Genomic DNA, 16,017 nt, shown 5'->3' on the forward strand with positions numbered 1-16,017 from the left:
AACAGCAGACAATTTTAAAAGCCCTTGTATTTGGCCTGGGCATACTTTACAATCAAACTCTGATTATCCACACTAATGAAAGGAAGATCAGGCACCTTGAGAAAGATCCAAAGCCAATATAGATGTGCTCAGCTGGTTTAGGGCACCTCGAGGCAGAGGCTCATGTAGCACAGTAGAAGGAAAAAACAGGGCTCCAGCTATTACCAATGGTGACCACCCATGCCATCCAAAATACCAACACACAGCTACAATATCCGTATCAACACCACTTATGATGGTAGTCTTCTTTACATGCATGGAGTCATGTCCAAATGCCACCATGTAAAAAAGCATGTTGTTTCCAATATTTAATAGAAGAGCAGATTGTTCATGTATACTCAAAACCTCTTTTAGGGGTTCCCTTTGCCCCTCTCCATCCCCTGCCCCTTACTACCTTTACTCAGAAAAGTCACATACTCAGAAGAAGAGTGTAAAGGATAGAGATGAAAGAGGCAGTATGTTAGAGTAAGAAAAGTTCCAACTTGGAAGGTGGAAAGACTGGACCTCTGTCCCATTGGTCTCTGCTCATGCCAATAGTCAGGTGTGCACCCAAGCGGAGGGAATAATGTGTGCAGCAGTACATGAAGGTCATGGCACATTTAAAGAATGGCATGTGCTTCATCTTGGTCAAGGAAGAAGATACAAATGAAGAAAAGCAAGAGGAGAAGCTGGCGATGTAGTGAGAGGTGAAATTACAAAGTTTTTTTTTTATGCCATGCCAGAAGTTCAGAAATTATTCTGTAGAAGATAGAAGACAGTAATAATGTTTTTCATCATTGTTAAAATTTATTAAACGCACACAGGTTGCCCAAGACTGCTCTAAGAATTTGATGTTAATAAACACATTTAATGTTTACAACAACCCCAAGATAGGCACTATTATTGTTCCCATTTTACAAATCAGGAAACGGAGGCCTGCAAAGCTCAGGTATCTCCCAAGATCCCTGACTGGTGGAGTCAAGATTCAAACCTAGCCAGTTTAATTTTGGAGCTCTTGTTATCTCTCACAAAATGGAATGATGTGGTCAGAATTTGAACAGACCACACTATAAGCACTGTGCTGGAGAGACTGCAGGAGTGTAGAGGAGCGAAGGGTATTTCAAGACGATAAGCGCCAGTGAGTTCCAGAACTAAAGAAAAGGGAGTAGTAATGGAGGAGAGGATGTAACCAAGAGGTTAAGAAGAGATAGAATAAAAAATAATTGGTTAAATAAAGAAGAGAGGAAGAGGAAGAGTCTAACATGAGTCCCAGAGTGCTGGCGTGGGCACTTTGTGATGGCCTAATAATTTTTAAAGAACCACTTGACCTTGTGCACCAGTGAACTTACCTGGAAAGCAACCCCTACCAGATGGGCAGGCCCAGGAAGGAACAGCACAAGTAATGCTTTTTATTTTCCAGTACAATGCTGACACATACTCATCCAAATAAACAAATGTCCCATCTTAACTGATGAATTTGGTGGTGACAAAAACAACAACAACAACAACAACAACAACAACAAAACTCATGTACAATTATGTAGGCTAATATATAGAACCCATACTCCAAACAAATGATTGAGGTACAGCAATTTTTTCTTGTTTTTCCTGGCTAAATATATTGAATCACATTTAGTTTTTCATGTAACATCCATGAGCACTATAGAAAGATAAGAAAGAAAAAGCACAGGCTGATGAGAAAAGATGCAGACATATTATAGCTTATCAAGATAGTTGTTAAGTGTCATAAAAAAAGCCAAAACCATTTATAGAACACTCATATTCAGGTGAAAAATATAAAAGGGTATGTGTGCATAAAAGTCTATGGATGGGGGCATCTGGGTAGCTCAGTTGGTTAAGCTTCTGACTCTTGACTTCAGTTCAGGTAATGATCTCCACAGTCCGTGAGATTGAGCCCCAAGTTGGGCTCTGTGCTGGCAGCACAGAGCCTGTTTGGGATTCTCAATCTCTCTGCCCCACCCCCACTCACACGCATCCTCTCTCTCAAAAATAAATGAATAAACAAATGTATACAAAAAGACTAGAAGTATATTAACCATGAACTTGAAGAGAAGTGGGGGCAGGAAGCATGAAAGTAATAAACAACAATCCGACAGAGAAAGATAAATACTGTATGATCTCACTTATGTGAAATCTTAAAACAAACAAACAAACAAAACTCATAGAAAAAGAGATCAGGTTTGTGGTTACCAGAGGCAGGAGGTGGGGCTTTGGGGATGGGAGAAAGTGGTCAAGAGGCACAAACTTCCAGTTATGACATAAAATAAGTACTGGGGACACAATGGACTACACGATGACTACAGCTAAAACCCTGCTACATTTGCCAGTTGCTAAGAGAGTAGATCCTAAAAGTTCTCATCACAAGGAAAAAAATACGTTTTTGGTGAGGGCGATATCTATATGAGATGATGGATGCTAACTAGACTTATCGTCATGATCATTTCCCAGTATGTCTAAGCCAAATCATTATACTATACACCTGAAATTTATACTGTGTGTCAATTACATTTCAATAAAATTGAAAAAAAAATTGACTTCATAAAAATACAAAATTCTAAAAAAAAAAAATCAAACAAAAATATTCTTTAAAATCCTCATTATCTGGAAGTTATTGAGATCTAAATCTTGTCTCTTTCTCTTCATATATAGTCCTTTATGAAAAGACTGACTGTCAATAGTTCCCACCCACTTATACAGAACCCTACTTCTTATAAAACCAGTCCTGTTTTAGTTAAATAGAACTATTTGACTTTTAAAAACAACCTAACTCAGACACTGATATCAACATAATCTTTCATTCATGAACATGAACAGGCTCTCAAGGATCACCAGACATTTGACAAAAACAAATAGTATGAAATATATGCAAAAAAAAATCTCAAAATCTTAAAGTGATACAGAGGGAAGGAAGGTAGGAAGGAAGGAAGGAAGGAAGGAAGGAAGGAAGGAAGGAAGGAAAGAAGGAAGGAAGGAAGGAAGGAACTTAATTTTTTAAACAAGCATTCTTTTTTTTTTATAAAATTTTTTTTTTCAACATTTATTTATTTTTGGGACAGAGAGAGACAGAGCATGAACGGGGGAGGGGCAGAGAGAGAGGGAGACACAGAATCAGAAACAAGCTCCAGGCTCTGAGCCATCAGCCCAGAGCCTGACGCGGGGCTCGAACTCACGGACCGCGAGATCGTGACCTGGCTGAAGTCGGACGCTTAACCGACTGCGCCACCCAGGCGCCCCTAAACAAGCATTCTTAAAAAGATTTGAGGTGTGATTACATCCAGAAAACAAAATACAGCTTCTTAAAACTGAAGCAATCAAAGAATAAATTTGAAAACCTAAAACTATGATTGCCACAATTAAATATTCAAGAGGAATTGAAAAACAGAATGAATGAAGCTAAAGTCCAAATTAGTAATCTGGAAGAAAAAGTTGAGGAATCAACCCAGATCCAGAGAAGTACAAAATGTAAGAAAAAATGTCTCCCATATTCACCCCATGAAGTTTCAATAAAAAGAGATTAGCATTGGGAATTCTACAGGTGAGAAATCTGAGGCTTAGAGAAGTTAACTCATTTAATTCTCCAGCAGTATACAAATAGAATCAGGCATATTCCAGATGTGTCTTACTCATAACCCCAAGACTGAAATTCAATCAGTACCTGTAAGAGTGGCCCCACTCTGAGTGGTTCATGTAGGTGCCAGCCTGATCAATATCAGTAGTTTACAGCTGGCCTCCACTCTTAATGGTCAATGAAGATGATAGTCTGCCCCATACCAGTTGTTTATGGCTGGCATCCACTCTCACTAATCAATGCAAGTGCCAGTCTGGTCTATACCCATTCTTTATAGTCATCATCTTCTTGGGTAGTGAATCAGTTGATGAATATTTGAACATCATCCCTGCCCCAGCCCGTACTCTTTCAATGATGCCTACATACTCTCATGGTACAATCAAAAAAAGGGATGGATTAAATACGTGAGGGGGATTAAGGAGTGCACTTGTTGTGATGAGCACAGGGTGTTGTATGGAAGTGTTGAATCACTATATTTCACACCTGAAACTAATATTGCGCTGTATGTTAACTAATCAGAATTTAAAGAAAAACTTAAAGGGAGGCGATCACTGAGATTTTTGTGGGTCACAAATTTGAACCTGCGGGGAAGAAATAAAGGTGGTTTCTGTCATATCACCCTTTAAGCTATGAGAAATTTCATAGATAAATGCTTCCCTCTCTTCTTCCTTTTTCCTTACACACCAAGAAATAAGCAGCCATGCTTTTAAGTCTTTTTTCTCTCCTTTCCTAGGTGGTCCAGACAAAGAGTAGATCTATCTGGTAAACTCTATCTGGTAAACTCTGTCCTAGAAGACTACCACAGGCAGTCATCCTAAACTGGAATGTTTAAGGGGTTTAGCAGAAAACAGGAATCAAGATAAACAGGAAGTGGTCTAAAGAAATATAGGGCCTGTGCTGACATCTAAAACGTGTAGATGTCATATGCCTCTGGCTCAGGTTTGTGTAGACTAGATGAGTTTTTAAAAAGGACTAGAGAGGAAATAGCCTGAATAGAAATCACCACAAATGGGATCTAAAACCAACTTGAAAATTCAGCTGCCCTGTTTATTCTCCCACTTTTAAAATGCAAACATAACTCCAATTTCTTAACTATAGCATTCCATCTTTGACATACCAAGGCAAACAGAAGGCCAAAATTTGAGCCCAGCCCCAGGTTCTGCCAACACAAAGCCAAAGTTAAAGCTAAATCAACATCCAAACGTTATATTGATATCCAGTGTAGCATCAAAGGTTGATAATGACATTCATAAAACTGAGGCCTTTTCCTCCCTAAGAACCACAAACTCAAATCCCACCAGGAGGTGTTGACGGAGTAGTTTAGACTTTGCTTAGGATTTGTGGGATTCTGCAGATCTTGTTCACCCCTTAAGAGCCTTCCCTGAAATCACTGGGAGTTATAAGCTCATAAGAGCTGTAGAACTGGGTCCTAAATGTTATTTTCATAGCTCCTCTGTGGCCTACCGAGGGAGTAAACAAAATGCCACTAAGCTACCTGCTGTTTTGTGCCTCTCATTCCCTCCAGCCAAAACAGAGGCAGAGGTGACTTCACAAAGGGTTAAAACTCATGAGAAATGTGTTTTTTGTAATTAAAATACTGCAGGAGACTCACTTCTGTACCAACAATGATTATCTGCCTTTTTTTCCTGCCTCTTCGTCTAACAAACACATTTTACAGGTTTTACAACGTTCTTTACAACTCACCTAAAACACATAATTTTCCTCCTGCTTATATCACTCGTTTATTATTTATTTATTAGATTTATATTGTGCTTTCCTCCAAAAGGCTCAAAGCACCACACAGCCAACTCTTATATAATAAACATTTCATTAAACTCTTCTTAAAAGCTATAAACAGGGAAGTAGCCAGAGTGGGGGCAGAAGAGATATGAAGGACAGTAAGAAGGAAGAATCAAGGGTCAAGTGAAATAAGCAACCAAATGATCAATATATTAGCAGGCCCGGTGATCAGAAAGTCCTGTCCTGACCCACCTACAAAGACCCTGACAGTGCCTTCTATTCTGAGTAACAGAGCCAAAATACCCTATTTCTGTGTGGGGGTGAGGCATGGGTATGCCGGGCAGTGGGGAGGCGGGGGAGTATGCTCATTATCTCTCAGGGCTAGCAAGAGGGTATGTGAAAACAAAGATACCTACACAGACAGCTGTGTTTTGAAAGCCAGTGGAAAGACATACATGGTAATGCTTTATCACACATAGCCAAAACGTTAGCTTTTCGTTGTTTTTTTTAACAAATACAATTTACATTTCATCCTCAGTTCTGTTGAGGGTATGTGACTTCTTCCAACGGTTCTGCAGACTTTCGGAACCAGGGCAACCTAAAAGTTCAAGGATTCTCAAAATCAAAAAGTGACAAGGCGACTTCAGCTTTTAAATCCCAGGTCACATTGATTTGACAATGCCGTATGACAAAGCCACTGACATCCCGCATGTGTGATCTGCACCACAGTGGAAGGGGAGCTACACTCTCCCAGCAACTGCTGGTGGAACTAGTCCGGAATGAGCAAAGAGGGAATGTATTCTAACATGCAGAAAAAGGGGAAATCACCATTCCCCTTAGGTGGAGCAGACAATGTAACTCTCCCGTCAGTAAAGGAGTGGAAGAGACCACAGCCAGGAGAAAGAATCACCATGACAGGATTAGTGTTGCTGCTCTTATGCTCCAGGCTCTCTTGTGCTCCCCTTACACATGCTAAACTCTGTAATCCTCAGAACAAACCTACAAAGTGGGAATGACCACTTTTCTAATTTTATAAATAAGGAAACTGAGGCTTAAGTTATTTGCCCAAGGTCACTCAGTTAGTAAGTGCCTGAGCTAGGATTCAAACCTAGCACAGAAGCATAGGTGGAAAACCACAAACATAGAAAAATCATTCTGTGAGTTGACAAGGAGAGAAGTCATGTAGGATCAAGTCTCCCCACTTCAACGCTGCTAGAGAGTTAACAGCACAGTGGGAGGTTAGGGGCCACAAATAAAAACCCTAAAACAAGGCTGCAGCAAGCTCAGTACAGAAGGGCATGAACAAACTGCCTCCAAAAGACAGAAGAGCTATGGCAACCCTGAGGCCCTGTGAAGACAGGAGCTCAGAATAGACCGGTAAGGTTATCCCTAGGTTCTACATGAAAAGGACCTGGAAACTGGCAGCTGAAATCTATGATATCGTCTTGTATAACTGATTGCAGATTTATGCCAAGTTAACTTCTAAGTTCCACAGAGTCATCCCCAGAAATCCTTTTGTAACCCCCTCAATATAAAGACCATGCATTGAGCACTTACTAGGTACCAAGCATTTGACATGTGTCATCTTATTTTTGTTGTTGTTGTTGTTGATTGTTTTTAATATGAGAGAAAAAGAGTTGGGGAGAGGGGCAGAGGGAGAGAGAGGAGAGAGAATCCCAAGCAGGCTCCACGCTCACTGCCAAGCCCCCCACAAATGCAAGATCATGACCTGAGCTGAAATCAAGAGTCAGATGATCAACCAACTGAGCCACTCAGGCAATTCCACATCATCTTATTTAAACCTCACAGCAATGATATAACATAGATACCCTAATTTTCCCCATCTTACAGATTGGAAGCACAGAGAGATTGAGTAACTTGTACAAAGTCACACAGAGCTAGTAAAAAGTAGAGTCTGGGGAGTCACGTGGCTTGTTCTGGCCCCCAGAACTGTGAGAAAATAAACCCCCCAATTTATGGTAATTTGCTACAGGAGTTCTATGAAACTACTACAAGAAACTCTCTTAGCTTTGTTTAGCCCAGAATTTCCCACATGGAAAAGATATGTATATATGGAGCACAGGCTCATCAGTAGTAGGACAGAGACCAGGGCTCCAACTCCATTAGACCTCCAGCTCCATCCAGGGTGCTTTCTCACACCCTGCGGTTGGCCCCTGCACTTATCAGCTGCCCCAGAGATGGAATGGCACACTAGACTAGTCTCTGCTTTTTAGCACTAAAAATAGAACCGGACACCTCTTCCAATGGATGAACATCCTCTAATAAAGTCTCTTGTATTCCTTGAAGAAATTTACTGAGTATTTTTCCAGCCAACAGTGGAAATTAATTTTTTGTTGCTGTTGGGGGAATTTTGGCAAGAGTGTTCAAGAAATCAATGACAAAAGCAGCTAGTCCAAGGTAAATTGATGTCTCAGATAAACTTGAACTTACTGAAATTACAGGTGCAGCTTAGTCATCAACCCCTCACTACCACCAACCTTGCCGAAAGAAAGGGACAAAGGAGTGTGAGCCTCTTCTGTGTGAAAAGTGACAGTTTCACTTCTAAGATTACAGACTCACTAATCCCTTTCCTTCTTTTCCTTTTGCCTCCTCAGCCTCACCCTCTTCCCTAGGCACATAGACCCCACCAGAAGTAATTCCATTCCAGCCCTAGTGAAGGGGAAGGAGCTTCTCCTACCTTCCACTTGATAAGCTGCAGTGGACGCCCCCCATCCAAATCCTGCAGGGAAAGCCATATTTTCAGAAGAGGGCCAGCTAGACACTCAGCCAAATGGGAGTTCTGTGCCCTTTAGTCAGAGGAGCCCAAGAAATTGTGCAAACAGTGTGGGGACTCACCCCGACCAAAGTCTCAGAATGCAAATGTGTATGCAAACAAGAAGGGAGCCAGATTAAATGATCACACTTGACTGGCCTTGGCCTTGATACAAATCCAAGACACTTTGTAAAGGCAAGCATTTCCACTTTCTTCTCTGGGCACACCCTGATTTTAACAGAGTTAGACCAGCCTGGATGCTTTGGCAGGGCACCCATTCATCCAATCTTATCCGTTTTATTAAAAAACATGGACATTGTTTTTAAAAGTCACATTATCCTACTAGAATTCTCCCTTAGCCAATTCCTCCCAATTCCTAAGCCCCACTCCCTACAAGTAACAGTTTGCAACTGTCTCTTCTGGAATTTTCTCCCATGTTATTTAAACAATAAACTGAGATTTACTGCTTCTTTGTTTTCAATTCTAGATAATAACGATCGAATTCTGGATATAGAGGTAGAAGATCAAGCTCACTCTGTCTCCCTCCCTCTGGCTCTCTCTCCTCCTCCTCCAACATGCTAAATAAACACTTGCTATTGGGGCTCCTGGGTGGTTCAGTCAGCTAAGTGTCCAACTTCAGTTCAGGTCATGATTATCACTGTTTGTGGGTTTGAGCCCCACATCCAGTTCTGAGCTGACTGCAAGGAGCCCACTTCAGATTCTGTCTACCTCTCTCTCTGCCCCTCCCCTCCCTTGCTCGCTCTCTCTTTCTCTCTCTCTCTCCCCCTGCATCTCTCAAAAATAAATAAACAAACTTCCAAAAAGTTACATAAATACTCGATACTTACATTACTATGACCATGTATGGTTCAAAGCTGAGCCGTGAAATAATAGACCATGCTTACGTGCAACCTTTTATTTTCTCTGGGGTTAATCAACTGGCTGGTTTTTATATTGAATTTTCTGTATACCTATCACTAATTCATCCCCAAACACTCTGAGAGAACGATAAATCTCTGATGTTCAAACCTTCTATTTTCCTGCTCATTCTGCACGGTTTTCGTTCAGGCCACCACAGAGCTACGTAATCTGCAACCCCATCACCTCTTCTCTGTGCTTTCTTCCTCTTTGTCTTTTCTCCGTGAATAACTTTCTGACAAAGGAGGCATGAGAAGTAACTTTTTGGAAACTCTGTAGTTCTGGAATTATCTTTATTCTAATGTCACGCTTGATATGTAATTTGACCACTATGGGATTCTATGATGGAAGTAATTTTCACTCAAACTTTTGCAAGCATTGGTTCCTGGCCTTCTAGCTTCTGGTGTGGCTATTGAGAAGTCTGATGACAACCCAAGTCCTAATCTTTTATATATAACCTGTTTTGTAACCCAACCCCCCTTCCCTGCCTCCCAGGCTTCTGTTTCTGAAATCTCACAGTCATGCGCCTCGATGTGGGACTTTTCCTCCACTGTCCCAAGCATGCAGCATATGTATCACCGTAACTCAGAATGTGGACAAGAGGGGAAACTGAGGGGTGCATGAGAAGGCTCTGTACTATCTTTGCAAGTTAGCATCTAAAATTGTTACTTATTCAGGCTAGTTACTTATTCAGTTCCCCTACATCAGCTTTTAAATCATCCTACACTGTGTAATGAGAGGAACACAAGATTGGAATGGGGTATAACTCATTTCAAATCCCACCCTGTCCAGTTATCCTAACCCTAAGAAGAAAGAAGAGGTTAAATATAGAAAGAAATGAGAGAAGACATTTAAAATATTTAAAGGTACATGTTTGGTGAAATAAACACAAAAAATACAGGGCATACTATTAAAATTAGGCCCTAGAGTCATTCAGTTCTGAAGCAATCATCATAAACTGAATGAAAAAAAATTGGAATATTTTCATTATGAAACACTAGATGGCAGTATTGCAATTATTTTAGGTTTACACATTGCCCTTCGAAGTGTTACTAAAATTTAGTTATCCCACCAAAGACCACCTTCCCCTGCAGCCCCTAGCTAATTGCTACTGTTCTTCTAATGATTTTTCTCCAGAAAGAACAATCTACCTTCTTAGCACTCCACAGCCTCTGAGGTTACTTGACCACAAATGGCAGAATATAATTTCTCTCACCTCTGATCTGATTCTCTACTATGGCATTCTCAAGCAATTTGGCATCAGGACCTCGTACACTCTTAAAAATAATTGAGGCCATTAAAGAACTTTTTAAAATGTGGATTATACTTATCAATATTTACCATTTTAGAAATTAAAACTGAGACTTAAAATTACCGATGATTTCATTTAACATATAGCAATAAAAAGCAGGGAACAGAAATAACATATTTTATGAAAAGTAATCATATGATCCAAAACAAAAACATTTAGTGGGAAGAGTGTTTTACATTTTTGCAAATTCCTTTATACGTGGTTTAGGAGAAAACAGCTGGGTGCCCATAGCTGCTTCTTACTCTATTTGTTGCCTGTGTAAAACTCTACTGCACACTCAAACAGCTGAGAATAAAAAAGGAAAATCATGTCTTCCTATTTATGAAAATAGTTTTGACCTTGTGTATCTCCAAAAAAAAGTCTGAGAGACTCCAAGGGATCCGTAGACCACACTTTAAGGACCTGAGCTTTCCTGGTAGTCTCTTCCTTCCTCTCTTCCAGTACCTTCCTTTGCTATCCACAATCCTTCTGTATTCTTCTGCCCTTACAGAAAATTCACACTACTAACAGTCCCTGCACTGAAGTCCTAATGGATATACGACATATAAATATGCAGCCACAATACTGAGTAAAAATTATCTTATTTGGGGCTCCTGGGTGACTCAGTCGGTTGAGCACCCGACTTCAGCTCTGGTCATGATCTCACACACAGCTCGTGGGTCCAAGCCCCACGTCAGGCTCTGTGCTGACAGCTCAGAGCCTGAAGCCTGCTTCAGATTCTGTGTCTCCCTCTTTCTCTTCCCCTTTCCTGCTCACGCTCTGTCTCTTTCTCTCAAAAATAAATAAATGCTGGGGGAAAAAAAGAATTACCTTATTTGTTTACTTTCTTTATACAAAAAGAATTCTGATTTTATAGCCCTATCTAACAAAACTGGCTATAATTTGTCATTATGTAGGTCCCCTCCACTTCATTTTAGGGCCATTCAAGAAAATTTAGATCTTATGAAGACCAAATTTTAAAGATGCTTAGTGTCCTCATTCTCCCATCTCCTAGTTTGGGCCCATCTTGCTCAATACCAAGATGTCCACTTTCCAAGCCTGCCATGGGTCCTTCAAGCCCACTTACTCTCTGCTCGTGAGGCACAGAAATCCCTCTCAACGGGTATAAATCTGAGACCTTAGGTTCAATTCCCACCTCAAAACCACACAGTAATTCCTTTGAGATCCTGCCACCTTCCCAGGGTACGGGCTCAGAATAGCACTCCAGACCCTGCTATTCATGAGAGTCACCAACCTGTGTCCACCTTCCAACTGGAGGGAAATAAGGTACTTGCATTATGGTTACTTGCACAATGGCTATCAGAATGTATGCTCTCACTAGACGTCCTAGGAATCCCAACATACTATATATCCAGTGACCTCTAGGTAAAAATACGTCTTGCAGAAACTCTTCTCTTTGTTAACTGCAAAACAAGCCATTCTTCAAGGATTCAGCTCAGTAGCTATGACTTTCACTCTCCCAACTTACAATGCTGAGAGTCAAAAGCCCTGGCTTTCAAAATGTTCCTGTGTACCTGTGTCAGGAGAAAAGCAAGGTTCTAAATAAGCATTTTTCAGTCTGCAACAAAGACTCCTCTGCATTAGCCAAAACCTTGTCCAGCTGGGCACACAATCAAACCACATTTGTCAGCTCCCTTATAGTTAGACGAGGTCACAGGACTGTCTTGACCAGTGGAATGTGGGCAGAAATAGTGTGCACCACTTGCAGGCCAGGTTGCTGAGATCTGCCCACATCATCACCTGTGTTTCATGCATAATACCATCATTCTCCTTTCGTCTACTGACTGGATACACAGGCTACAGGCTCCACTGAAATCTCTGAGGCCCTAGGCAATCCTGAGATGGAAGGAGCCTGGTTCCCTATATCACCGCATGGAGCAAGGCAAATGCTCACTCCATAAGCAACCCACTTTGGTTGAATGAGAAATAAATGCTTACTTTGCTAAACCACTGAGATTGGGGAGTTGCCAATAAACACGCTTTCTGAACAATGACTATGAGTTTTAAAAAAGAAGCCTAAGAAAAAAGTTTAATTACTTCAAAGTATTTTCCCCCCTAGCAGGGAGACTCTTTGGTCATATCACATCACTGGAGAAAAAAGACAGTGACAGGGAAAGAGAAGGGGGTGGGGCTAGTATGAGGTAAAGCAAAGGGCAAATCTACCCCAGGTTGTTTGTGCATTGGATTATTCATCTTGACTTTATGTACTTGTCAGGAAAGATCTAGTCAAAACTTGACGTTGAAGAGGCACATTTTACAAAAGTGCTTCCCAAACAGAGCCCTTGATTCCTGAGAGCCATCAAGCTATTTTTAATATTTCAATAATTATAATTGCAATTGTACATTCACTTCCTTTCAGGTCTCCTAAGCTTTCTAAAACTCCAATTTTATTACTTTAGGCTGGAATTATAAGAACTCATTGTGGTAATACCAGTTTTTTTTCATGCATGAAAATACAAAAATGAATTCTTTATAACAATGCTCTCAGTTTCTTAGTAGATAGAATCTGTTAAAACATGAAGTCCAGAAAGTAAATCCATTATAAATGGAATCTTTGATTGTGAAATTCCTGACAACCATGATGTGTGCGCTCACGTGTGTGGGAGACAAGGGGTAGGGGCATTTATTAATCCAGACCACCTAGGATTCAATCAACTCTCAAGCTTCTGTTGGTAACAGAATCTGATTTTCCTTTGGCTCTCTGCCTTTCCCCTGTGCAGACCACATAATTCCAGAAAAGCTGACACCGCACCACACCCAATAATCCACCAGCTCTGGGGATTAATTTTAGGCCATCTTCACACCTCTCATTGGTTAAGGGATTGGATTAAAGGTGGGCTTGAAACCCAATCAAACAATAAGATGTGAGAAAATGTACTTTTAGGGGTTCTGAGTAAGAAGTTTTTTCACTCGGGGAGCCTGAGTGGCTCAGTCGCTTGAGCGTCTGACTTCCGCCCAGGTCACATCTCACAGTTCGGGAGTTCGAGCCCCGCGTCGGGCTCTGTGCTGTCAGCTCGGAGTCTGGAGCCTGCTTTGGATTCTGTGTCTCCCTCTCTCTCTGCCCCTCCCCTGCTCTGTTGGGCTCTGTCTCTCTCTCCAAAATAAATAAACATTAAAAAAAATTTTTTTTAAGTTTTTTCACTCTTCTATAGAAGTTACCTAAACAGACATCCTCTTCCTGCTACACACGAATATGGAAGTTTTTGGCAGCCATTTCATAAACATAAAGAGGACTACCTTTGGGATACAGAAGAAAGACGGAAGGAACTCTAATTGCCTTTATTTAGACCTACTTGGATTGGGTTTCCTATTAGTTGCAACCAAAAGATTCATATACAGTATATATATGTTGTGTGTCTATATCTGTATCTGTCTCTGCATATACATACATATATATGTGTACATGTGTATATGTGTGCAATATGTATGTGCATGTGTTCATATTTAGCCATGCATATGGTCTGATGTAGATATAGACGTATATAAGTGCGTATGGACTTAGATATATGAAAGTGAATGTGTGTACATATACATAATTCATATGTGTGTCTATACATCATAAATCCCCTCCAAATAAAGAAATTTACTGGATATTTTTTCTAGCTGTCTTGAATGCTGGCTCATGTCACCAGGCAGGCAATGAAGATATATGTGAGATAATTAATGGCACACTGAAGTGGGATTCAATTACATTATTTGCATTTATTTATTGAAGGCCATACGCCCCATAAGATTTAGCATGGGTGCAATATAAAACAACAGCAGTGCATCAATCAACATTTCAAAAAGTCATACTGTTATATAATTAAAGATTACTGTTGAGTAATTTCCAAAACAAACAAAAAGATGCTCTGTCCTTTAAGGTGTTGACAGGCTGGTACTAACAAAGGCATATAAGTAATCACAAAAACCTCTCTATACCACTCAAAGTTCAACTGTTGAGCTTAGCAGCTCTAAGAATAAAAGGCAGTCCGAAGAGACAGAGAGAACTCATAATACTTTGGGGAGCCTTCCAGCAAATACCCACAGCTATAGTATCAGATTCTAGTAATAAGGCATTTTAGGACATTATCCATAGTGCAGTGACTCTGTCCACCTCATTAACAATTCAGATTCACCAGAACTATTATTCCACATACTCGAGATTTAGCTACTCAGATCATCCTCCTAAAAAAACTTCCACCAATGTAATTTAACCTCCATTTGTATATCTATGGATTATCTGGAGAAGTGCTAAACTGAGCTGGAATTAGGGTTACAAGTGAGGTGCCTAGGAGAAAAATTTAAGGAGGTACAATCTCAGTCCTGGTCTTCATGTTAAATAGCAGAAACAGAGTCCTCAGGCTCAAAGGCCTTGCTACAGACCAGGAACTGGTTTTCCTTCTGAACTGTTCATGGCCATGCACAGGTGTGCCATGTGCCTCAGGACTAGACTGTAGCTAATCCACCTAAGTCCCATGAGCATTTGCACATTTGAAAGTATCTTTGATTGTTAATCTTGCTTCAGGGATTGGGTTTGGAACTTCAAAAGCATTTTCTTCCCATAGTGAATAAAGCAAAGCATTGGAGGCCCACAATCTGAAAAGGAAGTGTAAAAGGCTAGAATGAAGCCAAACACGATGTAAAACCAGAGTGAAAAGGAACAATTTCAGTGATCATAAAATTAATTTAGGGGTGCCTGGGTGGCTGAGTCGGTTGAATGTCTGACATCGACTCAGGTCATGATCTCATGGTTCCTGGGCTCAAGCCCCACTTGGGGCTCTGTGCTGACAGCTTGGAGCCTGGAGCCTGGAGCCTGCTTTGGATTCTGTGCCTTCCTTTCTCTCTGTCCCTCCCCCACTCGTGTTCTGTCTCTCTCTCAAAAATAAATAAACATTAAAAAAATTAATTTAGATGAATTGTGTGGAAAGAGCAAGCCATGATATAGAGCATGTGATGGCCTAGGAGAACCTGCCCAGACCTGTGTCTCTTGGGTCCTTAGTCAAAGAGCACCAGATGGTCTAGACAACATTCTGAACCTTTCGCTTGTCCTCTTCCCACTTTCTACCACATGCAGCCCACCTCCAAATACCGTTGACTCCAATTCCTTGACCTGTCTTATATATGTCCATTCACCTTCATCTCTGTGACCTCTTAATGCAAAGTCCACAGAAATCCTCTCAAGACTACAAAGTTCCAAAGGTGCTAACTCCCAACTTCCAGTTGTGTTCCCATCCAAGAGCCTCTAGAGCAGCCTGAGCCATCTTTCTAAAACACAAATTGTTCAGATTGTCACTTGCCCCTGAAGTTCAAACTTCTTGACCTGCATAAAGCCTGCAATGATCTGGTTCCTGCCTCCCTTCCATTGACATCCACACCAGTGTTCCTCTCACAAGCTCTCCTTTTTTCAGATTTTCAAATCTACCATGCTCCATCTCTTCTTCAACACAATTATTATTTTTTTTAATTTTTTTTAACGTTTATTTATTTTTGAGATAGAGAGAGACAGAGCATGAACGGGGGAGGGTCAGAGACAGAGCGAGACACAGAATCTGAAACAGGCTCCGGGCTCTGAGCAGTCAGCACAGAGCCCGACACGGGGCTCGAACTCATGGACAGTGAGATCGTGACCTGAGCCGAAGTCGGATGCTTAACCAACTGAGCCACCCAGGCGCCCCCTTCAACACA

At 40.9% G+C, this 16,017-nt stretch overlaps 1 protein-coding gene across 5 annotated transcripts in view; it reads right to left on the bottom strand.

The window, feature by feature from the left end:
- LOC125163314 (cytosolic beta-glucosidase) overlaps positions 1 to 16,017 on the bottom strand; it is a 130,048-nt gene that overhangs the window by 98,907 nt on the left and 15,124 nt on the right. For 4 of the 5 annotated variants that reach the window (XR_007151398.1, XM_047854848.1, XM_047854851.1 and 1 more), the window contains exon 1: positions 8,046 to 8,167. The exons of the other annotated variant lie outside the window; for it this stretch is intronic. Coding sequence is in view for 3 of the 4 variants with exons in the window: in XM_047854848.1 (XP_047710804.1) it covers positions 8,046 to 8,103 (58 nt within the window). In the remaining variant the exon portion in view is untranslated. Of the gene's footprint in view, positions 1 to 8,045; positions 8,168 to 16,017 lie in introns of those variants that run through there. 5 annotated transcript variants of the gene reach the window in all.

The sequence above is a fragment of the Prionailurus viverrinus genome, chromosome B1 (genome assembly GCF_022837055.1).
Source record: "Prionailurus viverrinus isolate Anna chromosome B1, UM_Priviv_1.0, whole genome shotgun sequence".
In the NCBI taxonomy this organism is placed as follows: Eukaryota; Metazoa; Chordata; class Mammalia; order Carnivora; family Felidae; genus Prionailurus; species Prionailurus viverrinus.